Raw genomic sequence first — 23271 nt, forward strand, 5'->3', positions numbered from 1 at the left:
GTCATAGTTCTAGATACATTGATCTTAACCTAGGTAATTAATATCGATAGCCAATACTAAATGTTATGGATGTTTGTATATATGATAAGTATACCTATGACCCAAGTGCAAATTTACTGAGCTCATATTATTGATACACTGCTATTTCGATGCCTGACGTGGTGAGATGCATTCCCTCCCATTGACAATAATGATATGTTGTGGTCAAGCGGTACTTTAGTCCCACCATCCACACAGGAAGAAAATTGGATACAAGTAAATCCAGCAAGAAAATTGAATACAAGTAAATCAATCTACACCAATATGCTAGGTAACAGATTTACCATCAGTATGTATCATTCTCAAGTTAATTTAATCTTTCTTTATATCCAGCAGGTTGTGGTATGCACTTCACATCTCTATGTCTTCAACTAGCATTTGTGTTCTTATACTGTTAGTATTGTAGTTTGTGTGGGCCTCTGAAAGAGTGGTAGCAAGCTGAAGACCAAAATTAATGTCAGCTCTCATCATCATCAACAACCTCATCAACTATACCTGGCTTGCTCAAAAAACAAAAAGGGGGAATTGTGGAGTCCTGGCTGGACGAGAGGGGACATAATTTGGTGCTGTTGAGCAACCCAGGCTTGGTAATGGAGATAGACCTTGAAAGTAGCGAACACGGAACACTGCTACAGAAGTAGATTGGTAAACACGGAACGCTGGGCAGAGAAGCAAGCCAGTGTTACCACAAAAGTCTTGCAATCCCTGCTAGAAGATCAGAGTAGTCTACGACATGCAGTATTGCAAAATAGAGCCGCAATTGATTTTTTTACTGCTGGCCCAGGGACATGGTTGTGAGGATTTTGAAGGCATGTGCTGTATGAACTCGTCCGATCATAGTAAGTCCATCCACAAGCAATTATAATGGCTTGAACAGCACGCCAATCAAATACAACAAAGCCAGGGATTTTTTGATGGATTTCTCACCTCGCTCTTTGGTAATCTGCCCGCTTGGCTTAACGGTTTAATTATAGAAATTTTGCACATATGTATCGTGTTACTTGCTGTTGGAGTTATAATATGTATTTGCTTTAGCTGTCTTAAAAAGGCTCTCTCCAAGTTGACGAAGCAAACCTTGCTTGCTCAAAAAACAAAAAGGGGGAATTGTGGAGTCCTGGCTGGACGAGAGGGGACATAGTTTGGTGCGTTGAGCAACCCAGGTTCTGATCCGGAGGTGAGCCTTGGGAGCGGCTGACACGGAACCCTGTTGGGAAGGCAGAGCGATGAGCTCGGGACACTGGAGCAGGGGGAACGTCACCGTTTCCTGCCACACTGTCACTTCCTTCCTGCCACGTTGCTGTTTCCTGCCACAGTACTGTTTTCACTTCGAGATGCAGCTCTGCACCAATCACAACGAGTTGCAGTAGTTTTGCCTATATATGGGTTGGGGTTTTAACCATTCAGATGCTGTAATAGTTTTGCTATATAAACCTTGTTTTGCTGACTAATAAAGCTGTACGATCATACTCATATTGGGGTCACATCGTTACAACGGTCCGTTACCCACGCCTACAGGTACCTGCTCATCGTCTGTGTCACAGTAAACCAGCTCCCACACAGCTAATTCCCTCAAGTACAGAATACCCCTTTCCATATTGGTCCACTTGCCAGGATAACATACAAAATCCTCACTGAAGGGGTACCTCTCCCTCATGCCTGAGAGAAGTCTCCTCCAGAGGCTGAGGACTTGTTCCTTCTTCCCAATGGCCTTGTCAATGCCCCCATCCCTGGCCAGGGATCCCAGCTGCTTGGCTTCCCTGCCCTCTAATTCCAAGCTGCTGGCCCCATTATCCCAGCACCACAGCATCCAGGTGACAATGTGCTCGCCTGGGGGGCGGCTGAAATCTTTCCGCATGTCTCGCAGCTCGCTCAGGGGCAGGGACCGGGTGATGATCTCTGTCTCTATCTCCCGCGATGACCCTGGCTCATCGTCATCCCTCCTGGAGCGATCTGCTCTCTTTGCATCTTTCTTTAGTTTTACGGGGACGACTGCTACTGGCACAGGTTGGTCATTGGGCTCAGCCGCGATGCCTGCAGCTGGAGCTGGGGCTGCAGCAGCTGCTGTGCCCACTGGGGAAACCGAGGGGCTGCAGCAGCTGCTGTGCCCACTGGGGAAACCGAGGCAGACCCTGCAGCTGTGGCAGCAGCGGTTTCGGTTGAAGGGGCTGTGACTGCCTGCTGGGCTGGAGGGGCTGCAGGGCCGGCTGGGGGGGCAGCGCCAGTGCCTGCCGCTTCATTTCCCCCCCTTTCCCCTTTAGGGCACTGAATCAGGTTGAACAGGGCTCGGTAGGCATAGGCCAGACCCCAGCACATTGCGGTGATTTGTGTCTCTCTGGGGTTCCCAGGGTGGCAGCACACTTTTTGCAGATATTTTACTAGTTTGTCTGGATTCTGTACTTGTTCGGGGGTGAGTTTCAAAGACACCGGTGGTGCCCACTGCTCTAGGCACCTGCCCATGCTGTCCCACACACCCAGCCACTCAGAGCTATCCAGCCCCGGGGCAGGTCTCTGCATGATGTTCTTAACTACTTGTTTAACCCTAAACAAGACCCAAAACCCACTCAGGAGGCAGAACAAAAGGAGAGTGCTGGCCTGAGCATCCCACTGGTACTTGAAATTCTCAAAAGCCTTTACGACCAGCCTGAGGGAAAGAGGAGGGGCGAAAGAGTGGGGGAAGGTATCCCCTCCGGTTTTCCCCACAGATTGGGTTTGATTATTAACAAATTCTAAGACATAGGATCCGAGGTATGGAAATGACCACAGTGCTGCATGCAAATACAAGCCTAATTTCATGCACAGTGATGTTATCAAGTCATAAGTCGATATCGTACAGTACAGTAAAATCGTCATCCTGATCTTTTTCCTTGAGGTAGCAAACAGCACAACAGTGAATACATACTGCAAGTAAGGATTGAGATACCAGAGCCATCTGAACAAAGTCGGAAACATTTGTACCGGCGACTATTTAACTAACACAGAAAAATGCGTATAACAAAATTTTACAAAATCTAAGAAAGTAGTTTTAACACCCGCTGCTCAGCCCTGCCGTTATCCCTGCCCCACGCCTGGGCGCCAATTTAATGTTTTGGTTTCGGCTGCCGCCGGCAACAAAAGCACCACGCGGCCGCCCCTCCCCCCGCCGCGGTGCGGAGGAGAATGGAAAGAAACAGGCAGAAACTGGTGGGTCGGGATAAGGGCAGTTTAACAGAACAGCAAACAGAGGGAACAGGAACAACAACGATACAGATAAGGAGAAAACACGACAAAAACAGACCCGCTCTCTCAGACCGCACCGGTGCTGCACGCTCCCGAGCCACGAGAGAGTGCCCGCCGCACTGCCCCCCCCACAGGAACCCAGCGTGACAGCACATGGTATGGAATACCCGGCTCTGTTTGGCCAGGTGGGGTCAGCCCCCACCCCCCAGCTGTGCCCCTTCGTGGATTCTGGTGAAAATTAACCCTGTCCTGGCCAAACCCAGGACACAAGTCTATTCCAGCAGTCCAGATCTGAAAGATGAACCTCTGAAAAATCCTGATTTGGAGTTGTTCATGGATGGAAGCAGCTTTGTGAAAGAAGGAAGACGAACGGTCGGATACGCTGTTGTCACCACCACCGAGGTACTGGAGTCAGGAACACTACCTGCAAATACCTCGGCACAGAAAGCAGAACTGGTGACATTGAAGCAAGCCTTGCAAATGGCAGAAGGAAAGAGGGTAAATATATGGACTGATTCCAAATATGCATTTGGCATGATTCATGCTCATGGAGCTATCTGAAAAGAAAGAGGACTGCTCTCAGCCCAAGGATCATCGATAAAACATAAAGAAGAAATCCTCCAGCTCCTCGAAGAGGTGCAGAAGCCAAAGGAAGTGGCGGTAATGCATTGCAAGGCTCATCAATTTGGTCAGACAACTGTAAACATAGGTAATTGATTGGCAGACAAAACGGCAAAAGAGGCTGCGGAACAAGGTATCCTTGCACTAGTACCAGTAAAACACCTAAAAATTCCGAATCTGAAACCAAAATATAGTAAATTGGATGAACAATTGGCGGAATAATTGAAAGCATCACAAAATACAGAAGAGTGGTGGGTAACGCCAGAAAAACAGGTAATAGTAACCCCGCAAGCTATGTTAGAACTTGCAAAAGAAAAGCATGCGCAGACACATTGGGGTGTAGATGCTACAGTCTCGAGTTTAAAATCATCTGTAGTGTGTGTAGGAATGACAGGAATAATTAAATCGATAGTGGCCAAGTGTCCAATTTGTCTCAAAAATAATCCCTTATATCGGAAAAAGGCACCCCTAGGAGTTACGAAACAGGGTAACTCCCCAGGAGACTATTGGCAGGTTGATTTTTCTGAATTACCTAGGCAAAATGGATTTAAATATTTATTAGTATTAATTGATACATTCTCTGGATGGCCGGAGGCCTTTCCTTGTCGCACCAACAAAGCAAGAGAAGTGGTTAAAATATTGTTAAAAGAAATAATACCAAGGTTTGGAGTACCAAAAGGCATGTCTTCTGATAGGGGACCACATTTTATAGCAGAAATAGTTCAAAAACTAAGTAAAATTTTAGGAATAAATTGGGATTTACATACCTCCTGGAGACCGCAATCAAGTGGGAAAATTGAGAGAATGAACCAAACATTAAAAAGACAAATAAGTAAGATTTGTCAAGAAGAATCTTTAAAATAACCACAAACCTTACCATTAGCACTCCTGAGAATCAGAATCCAACCAAGATCTAAAGATGGTGTAAGTCCATACGAAATCTTGTATGGCAAACCTTATCAGACTCCTTTAATCCCAGGGGATATGAAAATGGCAGGGGAAACAGATTTAAAAATGTATTTGATTTCTTTAGGAAAAACCCTCAAAGCACTCCGAAAATACGTTGTGCTGACCCGATCGCTTGTTTTGGATACACCTGAGCATCAGTATCAACCAGGTGATTTTGTGTATATAAAGACTTGGAACTCTGAACCACTGAAGGAGAAGTGGAAGGGACCTTTCCAGGTACTGTTAACAACTTACACTGCTATCAAAGTAGAAGGAGTGGAACCATGGATACACTACACTTGAATGAAGAAGGCCCCTTCATGGAAAATCATCAATAGAGATCCATAGACTGCAAAACTAATCTTAAAATATGTCTGAAAAGGGTGGTTATCATTGTAAAATATGGGGGAAATGGATCTTGATTTGGAAACTGATGATGATGGTAACATTGTTTAAAGTATTAAAAGTGAAAATAAGAAGTAAGGATCGGCTGTCAATAAAAGCAGAACAGTTAATATACTTCCCAAGAACTCTGGAAGAAAATTGGCTTGACAAAATTTTCAACGAATTGGGGTGGAATCTGAGTTCCTAAGTAAAATTCTTAATCAGTACTGAGCTACATTTGTTAATAGTATTTTTTAGTGATATTACTCATTTATTATTGTTTAAAAAAGGAACTCACCAACAAAACAGCTTTCAAGATTGCGAGCCTAATAGGTAAAAGGTAATTCCAGCAGGGGGAGATCGTGACCACCGACTCACTGGCCCCCTACTCAAGTAATACCACCTACCCAAAAAGGAACAATAGAAGAGGGTAACTGAGTCTGCGCAACAATTTACTTAAGAAGTGAGAAAAGTTTACACCAATTGCCAAAGAGAATAATATTGAATATGCATGAATAAAATAAATATGTATATTTTTGTTCTATATAAACTGCACGGAAAAGGTATGAGGGATGCACGTTTGGTGGAATTATCCCCCGTGCATCCAGCGCTGCAATAAAGAATGCCTGCCTTTTAATACTACATTGGGGTTACGAGGTTTTATTCCCGGATTTTCCATGACAAGCGGGTCCTGCAGCCGAGCAGTGTGGGTCCCATCTGGGGTGCCAGAAATGATGCCGTGAAAAGCCAGAATTGAAGACTCAATAGTCGGAAGACTATTAAGCAGGTATTCTTTATTACGGCGCTGGGCAGATGGGGGATATCTCCTCCAAACATGTGCACCGAAGAGACACAAGTTACTAGGTATTTATGCTATGTTAACATACGTATTAACTACATTTCCAAGAAATGCTTATGATAGTAATGATTTTTCCGAGAACTCATTGGTATATGGTAATGTCCGTCGCACATGTTTATTTGGTGTCTCTCAGTGATCGGTGGGGTCTTCAGATTATCCTGCAGCCTCCTTATCTCTGTAGTTTGCATACCTGCACTCCCAAGGCCCAGGCGCCTAAAGGGATTATTCAGGAGTCCCTTATCTTGCAACCATCCCAATTATTCACAAAGAACCAAGACTTGTTTTGGTTGTGCAATGATTCTGACCACCTGAAGTGATAACATCCCCTACATGCTACATTTGTTATATTCACAGTTATCAATATCATACAGTACAGCAGAATCATCATCCTGATCTTTTTCCCAGCGATGATGAACAGCACGGCAGTGAACACATACTGCAAATATGGGTTCAAATACCGCAGCCATTTGATCAAAGTCAAAAACATTTTTACTGGCGACTATTTAACTAACACAGTAAATGCATATAATAAATTTTAACAAAATGTAAGAAAGCTGTTTTAACACACTCTGCTCAGCCCTGCCGTTATCCCCGCCCCATGCTTGGGCACCAAATTTCATGTTATGGTTTGGCTGTGGCCGGCAACAAAAGCTCCACGCGGCCACCCCTCCCCCCGCCGGGGTGTGGAGGAGAATGGAAAGAAACAGGCAGAAACTGGTGGGTCGGGATAAGGGCAGTTTAACAGAACAGCAAACAAAGGGAATAGGAACAACAACGATACAGATCAGGAGAAAACACAAAACAAAACAGTAGAGCACAGAACTCTCACCGCCCGCTGCTGCCGTGTGCTCCCGAGCCCGAGAGAGTTCCCGCCACCCAGCTCCCCCCCACCGGAACCCAGCATGACGGCACATGGTATGGAATACCCTGCTCTGTTTGGCCAGGTGGGGTCAGCCCGCCCGGCTGTGTCCCTTCCTGGATTCTGGTGAAAATTAATCCTGTCCTGGCCAAACCCAGGACACTGGTGCAGATGGATGGCTTGGCCCAATCTGATGATCTTGTATTCGTTTTAGCAGCTTCCAATCTGCCACGGTAAGAGATCCAGAGAGTACATTTTTTAATACATTTGCATGAGCTTCTAAGCACAGATAAAGATTTTATTTAGACTTTTGCAGAAAAAGCCTTGATATTTGGTTAAAGTATTTAAAGATTAATTTGGAGCTTTTACTTTTAAACTCTACAGTTCTTGCTATTTGTGCCACGTGAGAATAATCCATAATAAAGTCAACATATGCTGGTGCTACCAGCTGCTAATATTTAAAATGGAGTATTTGACTTTATAGGCAAGTTATTTACTATGTTTAAGCTAAGAAGGGTTTCAGCCTGGAACTGTAAGGTGCTTAAAACATCTAGTGATTAGAAGGATACTCTATAAATAGGAATGTTGGATTTTATTGGTGTCAAATGTGACTTTTAAAAGTTGAGGGACAGAATTCTTCAGCTTCTTTAATACAATTTAGAATAAAAGAACAAACGATTGAAGACTGGAACTAGGGCACTTCATCATGTTGGTTCTCAAAACAGGCAGGACGCATATTGAGGACAAGACCGATGGGAGAGGATGAGGCAGGGAGGTGACATCTGCAGTGTAACATCTGTGAATGCTGGGGGAGATCTAACAGACTGCAGAAAATGGCCAGCTCGTGCGCTTGCCTTGAATCGCGTCTCCCATGGCCGCTGTCAGGGCCAGCATGTTGATCTGGCTTGATTGTTCATCTGAACTCGTGTAATCTATCTCTTTCTGTCATACAAAGCATTATCAAATGGTTGCAAGGAGTAGATGGGGAAAACAATGGCTGTTGGTTAAGCACAGCTATTTTTAACAGTTTGATTTTGTAGCTCACAAACTAGGAGCATGGCTGTGTGGGCACCTAAAATTTATGTGGAAATCAGCTGTACAAGTTAGGCTGGTTCCTGCCCTGTCCCAGCGGTGTGAGTACAAAGCCATCACTGGCTTTTATAACTGTAATGGCAGAGTACGTGTGTTGGTTTGGGGGATTTATGCCTTGGACAAACTCATGAATTTAAATTAGTACAAAATCCACCCCATTTTGTGTTACAGTATCTACATGAAAGGAATTGAGCCGAATTTGATTTAATTATGTTTCAGTTGTGTAAGAAAATGCTGAAAAATAAATAGCTACAGTGTGTGTGAAGAGTGAAGTTTGAAAGATAATTAATGCATTAATAATCTATTTGTCTCTTTATGGTTCATTAGTAATACACTATAAATGTTTAGGTTATTGTAGCATCGTTACCCTTTTAGAAGGAGAAACTCTGAGCAACGCATTACGCCTTTCCGTGGTCTCTTAAATTACCCTGCGAGTAGCTAAGCTTTGCATGTAATGCTGCAGCATGGCAGTATTGAAAGAGATCAGATGTCTTTAGAGGATCCATGTCTTTCTACCCTTGCACGCTGGTTTGAAAGGAAAAATTGGGTATTTGGAACCCACCGAGGAAGAGTTCAGAGACAGCAACTGGCCTTGAAGGTCTCTGCATGGCTGGCGCTGGCTCTGGGGATCTCAGCGATGTGTTAACATAAGCACGAGGCCGACCTCTCTCTGTGTGCTTCTGCGGAAAGGCATTCCTGCATGCGTCTTGTTACCACGTGTCTTGTCTGCTTTATGCAACTGGTAAGCTCTTTCTGGAAAGTCATGCAAAAATTACAGAATTGAGTGGTTTACACATTTGATTTTGGATCGGTTTGCAATTCTGAAGTGCTAATTTGTGCAAAATCACCTCTTTGAAACATCAAAAGTGCCACAGCTTTTTTTTTAAGGTCAATCCAAAATGACAAGAGTTCTACTTTGGGGGAATTGCTCCCATGGAAAGCTGGCAATCTGTGTTGGGACGAGGGTGGCAGCTGAGTCACTGTGAGAAGCCAGCTCCTGCTTTCCGAAGTTTTGTACCTGAGAGCTTAGAATTTCCTCCTGGACTTTCTCAACTTTGCTTGGGGGCAGGTTGCATTTTACCGTCTCTTGAGCAAATCCAACCTGTGAGTGCAATGACTGGGTTGTCTGGCAGAAATGGGCCTACCCCAGAGAATATGCTTTAAGATGTGGCCGAGTGTATGCTTGGGAAGGTGTTTTAGGGGGATGTAAAGCTAGTGAAAGCCATGAGCATCTTCCATCGTCGTTGAGGCTCACGGCCTCGAGGACTCTAGGAGTGCCTGCTTCCAAAGACATCGGCGGGGTTGGAACCCCCTGTAAGATCTCAGCTGTATGTTTACAGATTATTTTTATGTGTATTAGGCGACATGCAGTCTTACTGTAAGCCTCAGACTTCAGCTTTGCAGGGATATTTCACAACAAAGTTTCGAAATACCTAGCACTACAGGCCGAGGTTGTGGCTTCACAGCACAGCCCTTTGTTCCTGCAAATATTTGGTATTAATCTGGATTTCAGGAGATTTGTTTAGCTTGGATATTTATTGATTGTGAAAAAAAATTTCATACCAAGCTGCTTTTCAATGAATGAAAAGAAGCCTAAACAAAGCTCTTTACACTGTCCTAAGCTGCAGTGCAGCTATTGATCTTCCTCTTCAGCCAGAGCTTTCTGCCCAACCTCGCTTTCTGCTGCTCCTCAGCCAAGGCACTTTCTATTGATAATTTACTTGTTGAAATGATTCAATGCAATTAAGTAAGACAAAGGCCTCGTTAGTGAAGAAACAAAGTGATCCTTAACCACGTAGTGAGCGTTTCCTAATGTATTAGTGTGTTTAATTTGACTTCCATTGCAGTGCTGCTTTCCTCTCTCTCGCCAACCTCAGGATGGGTGAACCATGGAATGGTTTGGGTGAGAAGGAACCTTTGAGGGCCATCTAGTCCAACCCCCCTGCCATGAGCAGGGACATCTTCAACCAGATCAGGTTGCTCAGAGCCACATCCAACCTGGCCTGGGACGTTTCACGTGGCCAAGATGAGTTCAGGGAGATGTGGGCTGCAAAATCCCAAGTCGGATGTGGGATTACCCTGTAACGAGCCCTTTCCTTCACCCTCAGCAGTGCATGGTGGAGGAGCGAGGAAGGAGAATGGAAGGGGACGTTGTGGGGAAGCCCTAAGAGTAGCAGGAGAAGATGTGGAGTGAGAACAAGCCCTCAGCTGACGGGGGCTCTGCCCAGGCTGTCTACACAGAAGGATTGGAGGTGGCAAGGGTGAGAAGCTCGCTCATTGTCGGTGCCTTTTTCTCCAGAGCACAATTTAGCAAAGAACCTAAACATGGAAGATAACAAAAATATTATGGCTTTATTTTCCTCTTTAGTCAACAAGCAGGGTCCCTGTAACCTTTCTGGATAAATAGAGCAACTTTGTCTACCAGCAGACTTACTTACAGAACGTGGCTAGGGAGTTCAGGAAACTGGGGTTTTGGGAGACCCCCCAGGAGTGCTCTGAAGCAGGAGGGGTGACAGAAAACATCACCATTTAGAAGATTTGCAGGGTATTTGCAGAGGCTCTGGCTGCGGTTGTCCTTTGCCTGCGAGGATGGTCTAGAGTACCTGCATGGACGCCTCTAAAACCCTGAGAACTTTGGCCCTGTTTACACGGAGGATGCTAATATGGGTAAATAACAGCTATGGGATTGGCCAGCCAGAGAGTAATTATTTCCAGCCAAGCGAAACAATTTTGAGGAGAAGTTGAGCTGAAAACTACATTTGGAAGGAGAGTGGGGACTAACATGGATCTTCGTCCGTTCTGGGTGAGACCCTGTGCGAGGGGTGTTGCACTGAATGTCAGACATCTTAAATAGCCTAAAAATATCAATAATATCAATATACCAACAGCCATTGATTAGCAACCTCTGGTATTTACTTCTGAGGCCTGGATTAGAAGTACTAGGATGGATCGGAGTGAATTCCTTTTGTCCTTTGAGTTCCTATTGATCTGCTTTTTTAATCTTCGCTTTCATTGCCCTTGGCTCAGCGCATGTGGAACAAGCTCTCCCAAAGCAAGAGGTCCTTTCTGGGGAGAGGGACACTTCTGCTCCCCCAGTGCTGAGGTCTGTGAAAAACCTAGGCAGGCACCTAGACGGGGATTTGGGAGCCCATTTTTGGTTTTCCTTATCACGTGCTACACTGGTGGAATAAAACATTTGCTATCAAAAGCTAAGGACAAGTCACCAAAGGCTGTGTTGGTGCGCTACAGATCCGTCTTGAGCTGGCTTTCAGCTCCCTGTAAATTAAAGAGGAGCTTCATACAAGAAGAGTGGCTTGAATGTTGACTTCGCTGGCACAAAGACTTCACCCAGGGAATCGGGAAAGGTGGAGGCAGGTTTATTTGAGTGTATCCACAATCCCAGATGCAGGCACCACCCTCCAATGGCTGGCTGCTTCTGCTCAGCTGACAAGGGTGGAAGTGGTGCTTAGAGCTTCTGTTGAGGTGAGTTTCCCCTCGATGAGAGTTTCTCGGCGGGTGTGAGGACTGAATTCTATTTTAAACTGAAATTACAAGTCTGTGGCTGAATGGGGCCAGTAGAGAAAGATTGGTATGGTGCTTGGAAGGATAATAGCTCAGAGCAGCTCCTGGAAGGCACCAGAGACTTACGAGTGAGTTAATGTTTTATAGCAGCTGTTTCTTCTTGAAAATTGTATGGATGATTGGGGTACTTATAGACCCCCATTACACGAGTAACAAGGGATGGACTGGAGTAGGAATTCGTATTCAGCTGTTTGGTCGTGTTACCGTTAGATGCAAACAACTGAAAAGCATTTGGGAAAAAAAAACAGGTTAAAATGGGTGTTACTAAAACTAGGTTAAAATGGGTGTTACTAAAACTAGGTTTGGATGGGTGTCTGAGAGGAGCGGGCGTGCCAGGACTCCCAACACTTGATAGAACCTGTGGCACTGGCAAGAAGGGCTATTTCTAGATGGTGATGAAATGCACAGAGGAAGGAACGGAAAGAAACGTTCATTTTTCTTTCAAGCTTCCTTTGTACACCACAAGCAAGTAAAAATGAAAAGTAGTCCCAGTCTTTTGTATTTGACCTTTTTCTGGCCTTGTTTTTTTAGGCAAAACAACTGTATCAGTGCTGATGTTGAGAGCATCATGGTTTTTTTGGCTCACCGACACCTTTATCCAGCCTGCCCATCCTTCCCATGATCCTTTTTATACGGATATTTTCCTTTGGGGCTGTATTATTTATAATTTGTATTGCAGGAGCAGTCTCAGATCGATGCCTTGTTCTGCCACAAACATGGGCCTCGCAACCCAGACCTTCAGTCTGTGTTTTAGACCTACTAAGCATCCCTTCCAAAGTAGCAATTAATTAGTCCTGACAGATGATTTGTAGTGTCTCCTTAACAGCAGAGGGAGAAAGGGAGAGGCTATTGCTGATGAGACATGCTGCAGGTGAGTAGCAGGGCCACGGACTATAACGCCAACTTCTGATTGTTATTGTTAAGCCTCATTGTCACAAGCCAGCGTATCACTAACAGGAATACATTGGATAATTAATCCTTTTTTTGAATTTTTTTTTTCAAAATTAGGTTGAGATGATTACAGGTGGGGTTGAAAAATGTCAGTCCCTGCAGCGAGGAGCTTGCTGTCAACGCCACGAGACGCGCTGAGACGATTCCTCTCCTCCTTTGCTTGCAGGGAGTTGGTTTCTGCCATGCTGTGGCGGTTGGAAAAGCAGATTTTGGTTGACCTCCCAAGTCAGGAGGCACGACAGGTGATGATCCAGCACTGGCTGCCCCCTCTGAGCAACAGCGGGGGAGTGGAGCTGAGAACGGATCTGGACTACGGCGTGCTGGGCCAGGTGAGAGCATGGCAGTAGGGACTTCCAGGGTGGGAACTGTGAGAGTGACGTGCATCACCGACAGCAGTGGTGTTATATTGTGACAGAAGAGGTCCAGAGGGTTGGGACAGCACCTCTGTACGCAGCGATGGAGAGGGACTGCAGCTCAGTTCGAGGCGACGGCCGAAGGGAGACCACCGAGACGCGGGGCTGAGCACTCTGCGGGCATGTACCTGGCCATGGAAATCACACCGCCGTGCTTGCGAAATGGGGCGTATTCTGACCCTCTCCATCGGGCCTACTTTTCAGCCTTAAATACAGGGAGACTTCCAGCAACAGCATTATTTTATCACTCTTCTCACCAAGCTGGGAGCACTTCCAATTCATCGGAGTAACGAACAGTTAATTGTGTAGGGAAGGTTTGTCACAGCTTCACTGCTGCGGGAGAAAAGAGCAATTAGACAGCGAAGAGATTCACCAGATACCGAGGCTTTCTTCATTTAGCCCTTTGTCACGTTCTAAATTCTTTGAAAACATCTCACAGTTTACCAAGTGGGCCCTTTTTACATCTGGTCACAGAGACAATACTGCTCAGTTTTTGTCTCACAAATGTTATTAAGGAAATACAGTTATTTTATTAACGGTGAGCCAGGAAAAGACATGGAAAGATGAGTTTTATCTGACTTAGGGAAAACTGCCCTTTAGAAAAAAATTGTCCAGTGTTTTCCTTGCTCCTACAAGGTACTGTGGGCATTCAACAGAAGAACATGCAACATAATGTTGAGGGGAGGGTACAGTTTAACGCTTTAGTTAACAATGTGTTCCCGGGGATACATCTGACAAAGTCAGAGGCGTGACTCTTACCAAAAAGGCGTCCCTTCTTGGGGGGGGGAAGAGAGGTTCAGGCCCGTCGACCCGTCCGTCAGGTGAAGTTCTCGCTTGGCTCCTCCTCCCAAAGAGAGTTTTCAAGTGCCAATTTTTATATGTTTGGAGATCTTTTTGCGAGGTGGGACTAAGTCAATTATTGTGTATCGATTGGCTCTTGGCATGGAACATCGTGTGGTCAGAAGCGGGGCTCAGCAGTGTGACACGCCTTTGGAGCGGGCATCTTGGTATGTGTATTCGGGGGCCATCTGGGCTTTATCCAAAGCAATCTCTGAAGCAATCTCTGGCTGCGCAGCCTCCGCGGCCGCCCCACAGATCCCTGGGTTTACAGTGATGGGCTATCCCCCCTTACTTTTGTCTGATAAGATAAGCACCAGTTAATTACTTCCTTGGTTAGCTCTTTGGCTCTTGACACCTCAGTCGAGAGACGCCTCAGTCCAAGTTTGTGAGTTTGTCTTTCGTCTTCCATTTGACAAGTCCAGCAAGGCCATCAATTACAAGGGGTTTAAAGAAGGGATAGGGTGCAGAGGGAGTCTGGCACAGGCATGGAGAGCAGTTGTCATTTCACTGCCAAGAACAGCCAGGACTTTCTCCTGTAAGAGGCTGGAAAAAAGTATTTTCTCATGTTCTTTTCTGCTAATCCATATCATTGTCCTTCCTGAAGAGAGGCTGAAGTGATTGGCCTGCGGTTTGCTTAGGGAACAAATGGATAGATTCAATCTGTAGAGTTACCTCTCAGTGCTGACATTGATAGGAAAAAAAAAAAATAGATTAGTTTTCATTTTATTAGCAACCGGAGGCCTTTTTTAGCTGTTCATACTTGTGAAGGGTCAGACCAGACAAGAGAAAGAAGTGGCAGGTGCAAGTGAGTCTCCAGTGTTGACCAACTTTATTCTGATGTTCTCCATGCAGTCCTGATGCCAGTGTTTGTTTCTATAGCAACAAACAGAGAAAGTGATGGTGGGGGAAAAATTAAAGGGAATGCCGTTGAAATTGTCACTTAAAATTATTTGATTGTTTGGTAGCATGTGCTGTCAGTGTAGGGCAATAACGTGGTTTTATGTGATATTGATGTTCCTCAGTAAAGGGAGAAATGGCTGCAAAAGCTGACTTAAAATTGCCACGCAGGTAACACCTTGGTCTTTTCCCAGATTTTATTTAAATCTGTTTCTATTGTACAGGTCCATTTAGGCCACTTCCTCGGGTCCCAACCACATGTTTTCCGATTTTGTTTTCACTAAATAAGAAGTCATAATCTCACCCTTATTTTGTATGGATATCCCCTTCTGTATTCCATAGGGTCATCCATACAGGATCTCAAAAGGGCTCAGTCCCTCTCTTGTCCTAATTTCATAATTTGTTGCTTGATTAAGTGGTTCATTTTTTCCACTTGGCTGCTCCACTGAGGGCATTATGGGGTGTGGAGCTGCCAATCTATACCCAGGTGATGGTTGATTTGTTGTACTATTTTTGAAGCAAAATGTGGTCCCCTGTCAGAGGACATAGTTGCTGGAACCCCAAAGCGTGGTATTATCTCTTGTATTAATACTTTAGTTACTTCCCGAGCTTTAGCCGTCCTGGTTGGGAATGCTTCCGGCCAACCTGAAAAGGTATCGGTTAATACCAATAGATATCGGTACTCCCTTTTTCTTGGGAGTTCCGTGAAATCAATCTGCCATTGCTGCCCAGGCCCGTTACCTTTTCCATTCTGACCCATCTCTGGTTTAGGGTTATTTTTCGGATTAGTCTGGAGGCAAAGATCACACTGCTGAGTCACCTGTCTCACCGTGGTATATGGATTTCTGGCCACAATCTCTCTAATTAAGTGTTTGTACAGAGCCTCTGTTCCCCAGTGCCTTTTTCTATGTTCTTCCCTTACTAAATGCCATATCAGACAGGAGGGAATGATTAGTTTTCCCTGTGGGGTTTGAGCCCACCCCTCCTTATTGTATGACCCTTCTAGATCTGTGATAAGTTTCTGGTCTTCCTTGGTATATTCTGGCTTACCTTCTAGGGAGATTCGTCCGTCAGGGATTAAAGCCCCTTCAGCTCTTACCTCCGTTTTGGCCACCTGTTTTGCCTCTCTGTCCGCCAGCTTGTTTCCTTTTTCCAATTCTGAGCTCACTTTCTGGTGCGCCTTAATATGCATGATTGCCACTTTCTTGGGGAGTTGAACTGCCTCCAGCAGTTTCAAAATTTCTTCTGCATGTTTGATGTTTTTCCCTTGAGAGTTCAGTAGTCCTCTTTCCTTCCAGATCGCTCCATGCGCATGCACAACTCCGAAGGCGTACTTTGAGTCTGTGTATATATTCACAACTTTGCCTTGGGCCAATTCCAAGGCACGGGTTAAAGCAATTATCCTCTTTTTGCCTCCAATACTGCGGATACCGTGTGGGACACCAAGACAGTCATTTTCTGGCCCAAGGTAAATTTTTGGGCTTCCTGTATATTTAATATTCCAGCTTCAACTGCTCGCAGGCATCCAGGCCAACCCTTCGCAGTTGTATTAGGCAACTGCTCGTCAGTATGGACCTAGGTCTTGTGCTAGTGTCCCCAGAGCAATCCCCTGCTTCTTGTGAGAGAAAAGGAAAAACGGCTTACTCACATCTGGGAGCCCTAAGGCTGGGGCCAACATCAGAGCCTTTTTCAATAGTTCAAAGGCTTGCATGGTCTCCTTGTTCAATTTAAGGTGATTTTGTCCAGTAGCTGTTAGTGCATATAGTGGTTTAACGAGCAGTCCATAATTATAAATCCACAGCCGGCACCACCTGGTCATTCCCAAGAAAGCCCGTAGCTCTTTCACTGTCTGAGGTCTCTGAGTTTGGCATATTGCCTCCTTACGGGCCTGTCCCAAAGTTCTTTGTCCAGCACTAATCTCATAGCCCAAGTAAATCACCTCGCGCTGTATTATTTGGGCCGCCTTCTTAGATACCTGGTACCCTTGGAGCCCCAAGAAATTTAGTAGACTCACCGTCTAAGTGATACAACTCTTACTGGTTGCCGGCCTTCTTTGAGTCTAACTTCAACGGGTGGAGCATTCTTCGCTCTTCCAGGGACATCAGTGGCTCATACCCCAGGGTATACCTGGTTTAGGATCTCTTCAGGAATTTTTCCTTCTGTGGGAGGACTGGTTAGAAATAGACTCAGTACCTGGATATATTGTTGATCCTTCACCTCCAGAGTAATTTCTCCTTTTTCAAATGTAATTTTTGCACCCAATTGTTCCAACAAATCCCTTTCCAGAAGTGCCTTTGGGGAGTTGGGCATATACAAGAATTTGTGGATGCCCCATTGTTTTCCTAATTTGTACTTTAAAGGTTTACAAAAGTATGCCTTTTCGCTTTGGCCAGTTGCCCCTTTTACCATGATATAGTCACTCCCCAGGGGCATCAAGGCTTGATTCAAAACCGAGTATGTTACCCCCGTGTCAACCAAAAATTCTGCCTCTTGTTGTTCCTTCCCTAGCTTCATTATAACCAGTGGATCCGCTAGGGTGGATTCCCCAGGTCGCCGTTAATCTTCCTTCACATGAGCTATCGTTCTTCCTGTCTGATGATTTCGTTCGCTTCCCTTGTTTTTTGGACATTCCCTTTTCCAATGATCAAACCTCTTACACAACGCACATTGGTCTCTGCCTAACCGGGACTGTTCTCGTCTAGGTTTTTTCTCTCCCTCTTCCCTGACAACTGCTACCATTCTCCTCTGTCCTTGTTTGCACCCTTCCTCTCTATTGCTAAACACTCTCCATGCTTCATCCAGTAAGACTTCCAAATTTCTCCCTTCTGTGGGGCGCAACTTCTGGAGTTTGTGCCTAATGTCTCCCGTAGACTGCCCCCAAAATAGGGAGACTAGTTGTTGTATTCCTACCTCTGACCCAGGGTCCAGCGATGTGTTACGGAGCATTACATCCCTCATTCGGTCCAGGAACTCAGTTGGGGACTTGGAAGGACCTTGGTTAACTGCATATAAAGCTGACCAATTTATAGTTTTGGGAATGGCCTTTTCCGTTCCTTTAAAAATCTACTCTCGGTATGCTTGCAACCTTTCCCTGTGAGCAGACCTGTTAGCATCCCACTTAGGATCTTGGAGGGGAAATAATCCTTAACCTCACCTCCCACAGTTTCATAGTGGCCCTCAGCCAAATCACCTGCAGTTTTAAAAATTAGCTATTTTTCTGTTTCGGTCATATGCTCTAATAGTAGTTGTATATCATTTCAATCTGGATTATGTTGTAATTTGAAGTGTTTAGTGATACCTACTGGGTCGACCTGATATTCCTGCGCTACCGTTTTCCAAGCATCTAAATCGGTAGTGGAAAAAGGTATTTTGATTAGCATAGTTCCACCATCAGGTCCTACCGCCTCTCGGAGAGGTGTTTGTCAGGCCGTTGAGGCAGATTTCTTCCCAGTCCAGGAAGATACAGGGCTGTCCGGAGGAATGGGGATTTCATCTGAGATCGCATCCTGTTCCTGTGGTTGAGGGGGAGGCTTAAACAAATCAGTTAGATCTTATTCTGACGCCTGATGGATTTTATTAGGTTTAATACATCTTTTCCCAATACTACATGCCGAACAACACCGCCTCAGTTTACCTCTGAGTTCTTTATTATTTTTTCGCTCAAGTGCGAGTACCATGGGGTCCTGTGGTGGTATCATTCCGCAGTCCCTTTGTCACTCCAGATGGTTTTGGAGGGTGAAAAACATATCTGCTTATGAGACCTCATCCCGTTTTCCTGCTCTCCTCAAAAACAGCATTAGCTGCAAAGAGTATTATAGTCTATTGACCCATTTAGTGGCCACTTGGCCCTATCTTCCAATTTATATAGAGGCCACCATTGATTGCAATATTTGATAAGGGTCCTTTTACTTTCTATGTCTCCGGTCCCAACAGTGTCTTTCTAATGAGCAAGTACACAGCTTAAAAGACTCTTTTTTCAAAATTCCTCCCTGATTGTTACCCATTTCGTGACTTATTGCCCCTTTAATTCATCTTTTGCTATTCTTTTAATAAGTTTCCACGTGAATTATTTTTTTTACAACTCGTTATAGTTTCTTCCCAATCTTTCTCCCACACATCCCAAATTTCCGGAATCAAATTTTCCCTTCCTCACACCAGCTTCACTACCTCAATTTCTTGATGAGTTCTTTCCCAACTATAAAACCGTGGGGTCCGGGGAAAGCACCTAGGACACTGCGCTTCTCGCCTACTAGATACACAGTACCACTTTTTATCACAAGATTTACACTTCAACAGGACCCAAGCTTGGTGTCAATTCTTATATAATCTAGGAGCTAGCCCACATGCAAAGCAGGGAATTACTCCTACTTGTCCACCAACCCCAGGACTTATAAGGGTTTCTGGAGGTTGTTCCCAATCTAAAGCCACCTTCCACCCTGTGGGAGTCACGTATGCCCCTTTCAAATAAAACCTTTCTTCTCCCCTTTGTATCCAGTCCCCCCATTGATTTAAATACTCCCAAGGTTCGAGCCCAAACCACCTAAGGAGTGATTTCTTTCGCTCTGCACTGTTATGGTTTGGCTGCGGCCAGCAACTGGCTCGATTCACCTTCTCCCTCTTCTCCCAGCTTCTCTGGGCAACCTGGGCCAGGGCCTCACCACCCTCATGGGGAAGAATTGCTTCCTAATATCTAATCTAAATCTGCCCTCTTTTAGTTTAAAGCCTTTCCCCCTTGTCCTGTCACTACACACCCTTGTGAAAAGTCCCTCTCCATCCTTCCTGTCGGCCCCTTCAGGCACTGGCAGGCTGCTCTAAGGTCTCCCCGGAGCCTTCTCTTCTCCAGGCTGATCAGCCCCAACTCCCTCAGCCTGTCCTCGTAGGAGAGGTACTCCAGCCCTCTGATCATCTTTGTAGCCCTCCTCTGGACCTGCTCCAACACATCCATGTCCTTCTTCTGTTGGGGGCTCCAGAGCTGGACACAGTACTCCAGGTGGGGTCTCACGAGAGCTGAGTAAAGGGGCAGAATCACCTCCCTCGACCTGCTGGCCACGCTTCTCTTGATGCAGCCCAGGACACGGTTGGCTTTCTGGGCTGCAAGTGCACATTGCCGGCTCATGTTGAGCTTCTCATCCAGCAGTATCCCCAAGTCTTTCTCCTCAGGGCTGTTCTCAAGCCACTCTCCGCCCAGCCTGTACTTGTGCTTGGGATTGCCCCGACCCACGTGCATGTATGTATATAGATGTATTTCAGACAGGAACAGACTTTACAAATATTCTATACAAATATATATGAAATAGATATGCTTGTAAACGCCATTGCTGTCCGGTGTGTAAGCCTGCAGGCTGTAACGTATCATTCTGATCCTGTCACAGGAAACGGATGGGTACTCTGGCTCGGACATAAAACTCGTGTGCAAGGAAGCAGCTGTGAGACCAGTGAGGAAAATTTTCGATGCCCTTGAAAATCATCAGCCAGGTACCACAGCTCCGAGTGAAGAATCCGATCTGGGAGATGCTGATCTGCTGCTGCAACTCTAGAAGTTATAATATTAAGCCCAGCAGGTGGAGCTCTGTTATCTGCTTAGAAAAGTTTTAAAACTACATTTCTAAAACATCTACCTAAGCTAACATTTCTGAAAATCAGGCCTTTTTTTAAAGCTGTCAGCATCTGTGCTTTGTGCAAAAAATATGAATTTTTCTTCATCTCACTAGGTTTATTCTTTTGTTTTCATATATGAAGTGTTGCATTAGGCAGAAACATAAAAGAATGCCTTTTGGTAATAATAACAGCATTTAATCGGATTTTTTCTGTTTAGGTAACAGCAACCTACCCATGATCTGGTTAGACACGATCACAACAGCGGATTTCCTGGATGTGATCACCCACACTAAGCCATCAGCAAAGAACCTAAGCCAGAAGTACACAGCTTGGCAGAGAGAATTTGAGTCCGTTTGAAAAGAAAAACCCCACAAGACTGAAAACTTCCAAGACTTTTGCTATACAAAAGGACATCGCCTTGCCTCCGAAGGACGGAACGGCGATGGGGAAGGAAGCGCTGTGTTGTTTCCAGGAAAGGGAATGCAGTGAGAAATGTCAGGGGGAAATCTTCACTTTCAAAATTTAGGGGGGTGGTGGGGTGGTGTTTGGTTATTTTTTTATTAGCCATTTTCACTGACCACTCAAAAAACATTCCTCATGGAAATAATCTAATGGCAGTTGCTGTGTAAGGAAGACTCCAGCCTTATTTTGATGTATAAAGACTTAAAAGATTACTTGCTTGTCAGTTGTTTATAGGTTTGGGGTAGAAGAACTGTAGCAGACAGCTTGCTTGTTAAGAACAGTTAGATAATTAGTGTAACTCTCCCTTTCCGAGACTCACTAGAGCATTCTTTTTAATAACAGCATCTAATTAAAACATCTGTAAAACGCTGACAGTTTCATGTAAAATTTGAAAAAAAAAAAACCACAAAAAACAGGAGAGGAAAGATATCAACGGTGGTTACAATTAAACAACAGCGATATTTTAATTTAAAAGTCACTTCTAATCGTGCATAATCTCTACCTTCAAATTAGAGCAGAGCAGAGGCACACTCACCGAAATCACTACAGGCTGAGTAAGGATCCGTTAGTCTTTATCTAAATTTATCTACTTGCGTACTTCCAGTGGGTTTTCCAGTTTAGCTTATTCAGCAGAAGAATGTGACACTTCCCAGACAGCTTTTCATCAGTTACTTCTGGAAACCTGACAATAAGCGGAACCGTGTGTGTTATGGTTTGGCTGCGGCCGGCAACAAAAGCGCCACGCGGCCGCCCCTCCCCCCGCTGGGGTGCAGAAGAGAATGGAAAGAAACAGGCAAAAACTGGTGGGTCGGGATAAGGGCAGTTTAACAGAACAGCAAACAAAGGGAACAGGAACAACAACGATACAGATGAGGAGAAAACACAACACAAACCGCACAACAGAGCCGCTCTCTCCTGGACCGGTGCCGCGCGCTCCCGAGCCATGAGTGAGTTCCCGCCGCCCAGCTCCCCCCCAACCGGAACCTAGCATGACGGCACATGGTATGGAATACCCGGCTCTGTTTGGCCAGGTGGGGTCAGCCCGCCCGGCTGTGGCCCTTCCTGGATTCTGGTGAAAATTAACCCTGTCCTGGCCAAACCCGGGACATTATCCACCCCTTATTCCATACCATCTACGTCATGCCCAGGTCCCCCATTGTCCAGTTGATCACCACCACTTCTCCTGTCTCCAGATATCATTCCCTTAGTCTATGGATCATCACTCTAAAGTGTCCATTGAGTTCATTTAATCCATGACTTCGGGCTCCATCTGTCGTAATGGTCTTCCGTGGCACGAGAGGTGACGTGTGGTGATGGGCGGTCACTTGCTGCATCCGGAGCTCACGGCTGATGTATCTGGTGCGGCCCGTGCCCACGGTCTGCAGGAGATGTCGATCTTGATGAAGTTGCTGGATGCCGATTGTTGAAAACCAGGTCCAGTCCCATCATCGCTGTGCTCTGCTAGGTTTCATCAAAAAGTCCATCCTTCCTTAGTGTGGGCGATCCTTACTATGCTACTACTGGTACAACATGTAACAATTATAGTAGCGATAACAGACAGTGACAGGGTTATTTAGCAATTAACTTTATACAATTTATTTATGGACTGTTCTCACCCAAAATCAAATCCCCATGAGGTACACATCGGACTTCCCCATCCTTCCGCATTACCCACCAGGTACACCCAGGTCCTTGAGCAAAAGCAATCCCGTGGACGGGCTTGCCTTTGCCCGAGGCAGGACTAACCCAGACTGTCTTCCCTAACATGTTCCGCATGTGCACTACAGGGACTTTATCCCCTTCTACGGGGCGCTGAGGTTTTGACTGGGCAGGACCAGCCCAGTTGGTGGATCCCCTGGTGTTCACCAACCAGGTGGCCTTTGCTAAATGAGTATCCCAGTTTTTGAAAGTCCCACCCCCCCATTGCTCTCAAAGTGGTTTTTAGCAGCCCATTGTACCGCTCGATATATCCAGAGGCTGGTGCATGGTAGGGGATGTGATACACCCACTCAATACTGTGTTCTTTGGCCCAGGTGTCTATGAGGCTGTTACGAAAGTGAGTCCCGTTGTCCGACTCAATTCTTTCGGGAGTGCCATGTCGCCACAGGACTTGTTTTTCAAGGCCCAGGATGGTATTCCGGGCAGTGGCATGGGGCACAGGGTAGGTATCCAGCCATCCGGTGGTGGCCTCCACCATTGTGAGCACATAGCGCTTGCCTTGGCGGGTTTGTGGCAGTGTGACGTAGTCAATCTGCCAAGCCTCCCCATATTTATATTTTAGCCATCGTCCTCCATACCACTGAGGCTTTAGCCGCTTGGCTTGCTTGATTGCAGCGCATGTTTCACATTCATGGATAACCTGTGCAATGGTGTCCATGGTCAAGTCCACCCCTCGGTCACGAGCCCATCTGTATGTTGTGTCTCTTCTTTGGTGGCCCGAGGTGTCATGGGCCCACCCAGCTATAAAGAGTTCACCCTTATGTTGCCAGTCCAGATCCACCTGAGCCACT

General features: G+C 45.6%; 1 protein-coding gene across 1 annotated transcript in view; it reads left to right on the plus strand.

The window, feature by feature from the left end:
• The window catches only part of LOC142365455 (katanin p60 ATPase-containing subunit A-like 2), a 66646-nt gene extending 45541 nt beyond the window's left edge, over window positions 1-21105 (plus strand). The window contains exons 11-14 of the mRNA XM_075446288.1: window positions 7098-7159; window positions 12718-12880; window positions 20074-20176; window positions 20517-21105. Of these exons, the coding sequence (XP_075302403.1) occupies window positions 7098-7159; window positions 12718-12880; window positions 20074-20176; window positions 20517-20656 (468 nt within the window). The 3' untranslated portion in view covers window positions 20657-21105. The remainder of the gene's footprint in view (window positions 1-7097; window positions 7160-12717; window positions 12881-20073; window positions 20177-20516) is intronic.
• Window positions 21106-23271: the final 2166 nt, after the last annotated feature.

This window comes from Opisthocomus hoazin, chromosome W, assembly GCF_030867145.1.
Source record: "Opisthocomus hoazin isolate bOpiHoa1 chromosome W, bOpiHoa1.hap1, whole genome shotgun sequence".
Classification (NCBI taxonomy): Eukaryota; Metazoa; Chordata; class Aves; order Opisthocomiformes; family Opisthocomidae; genus Opisthocomus; species Opisthocomus hoazin.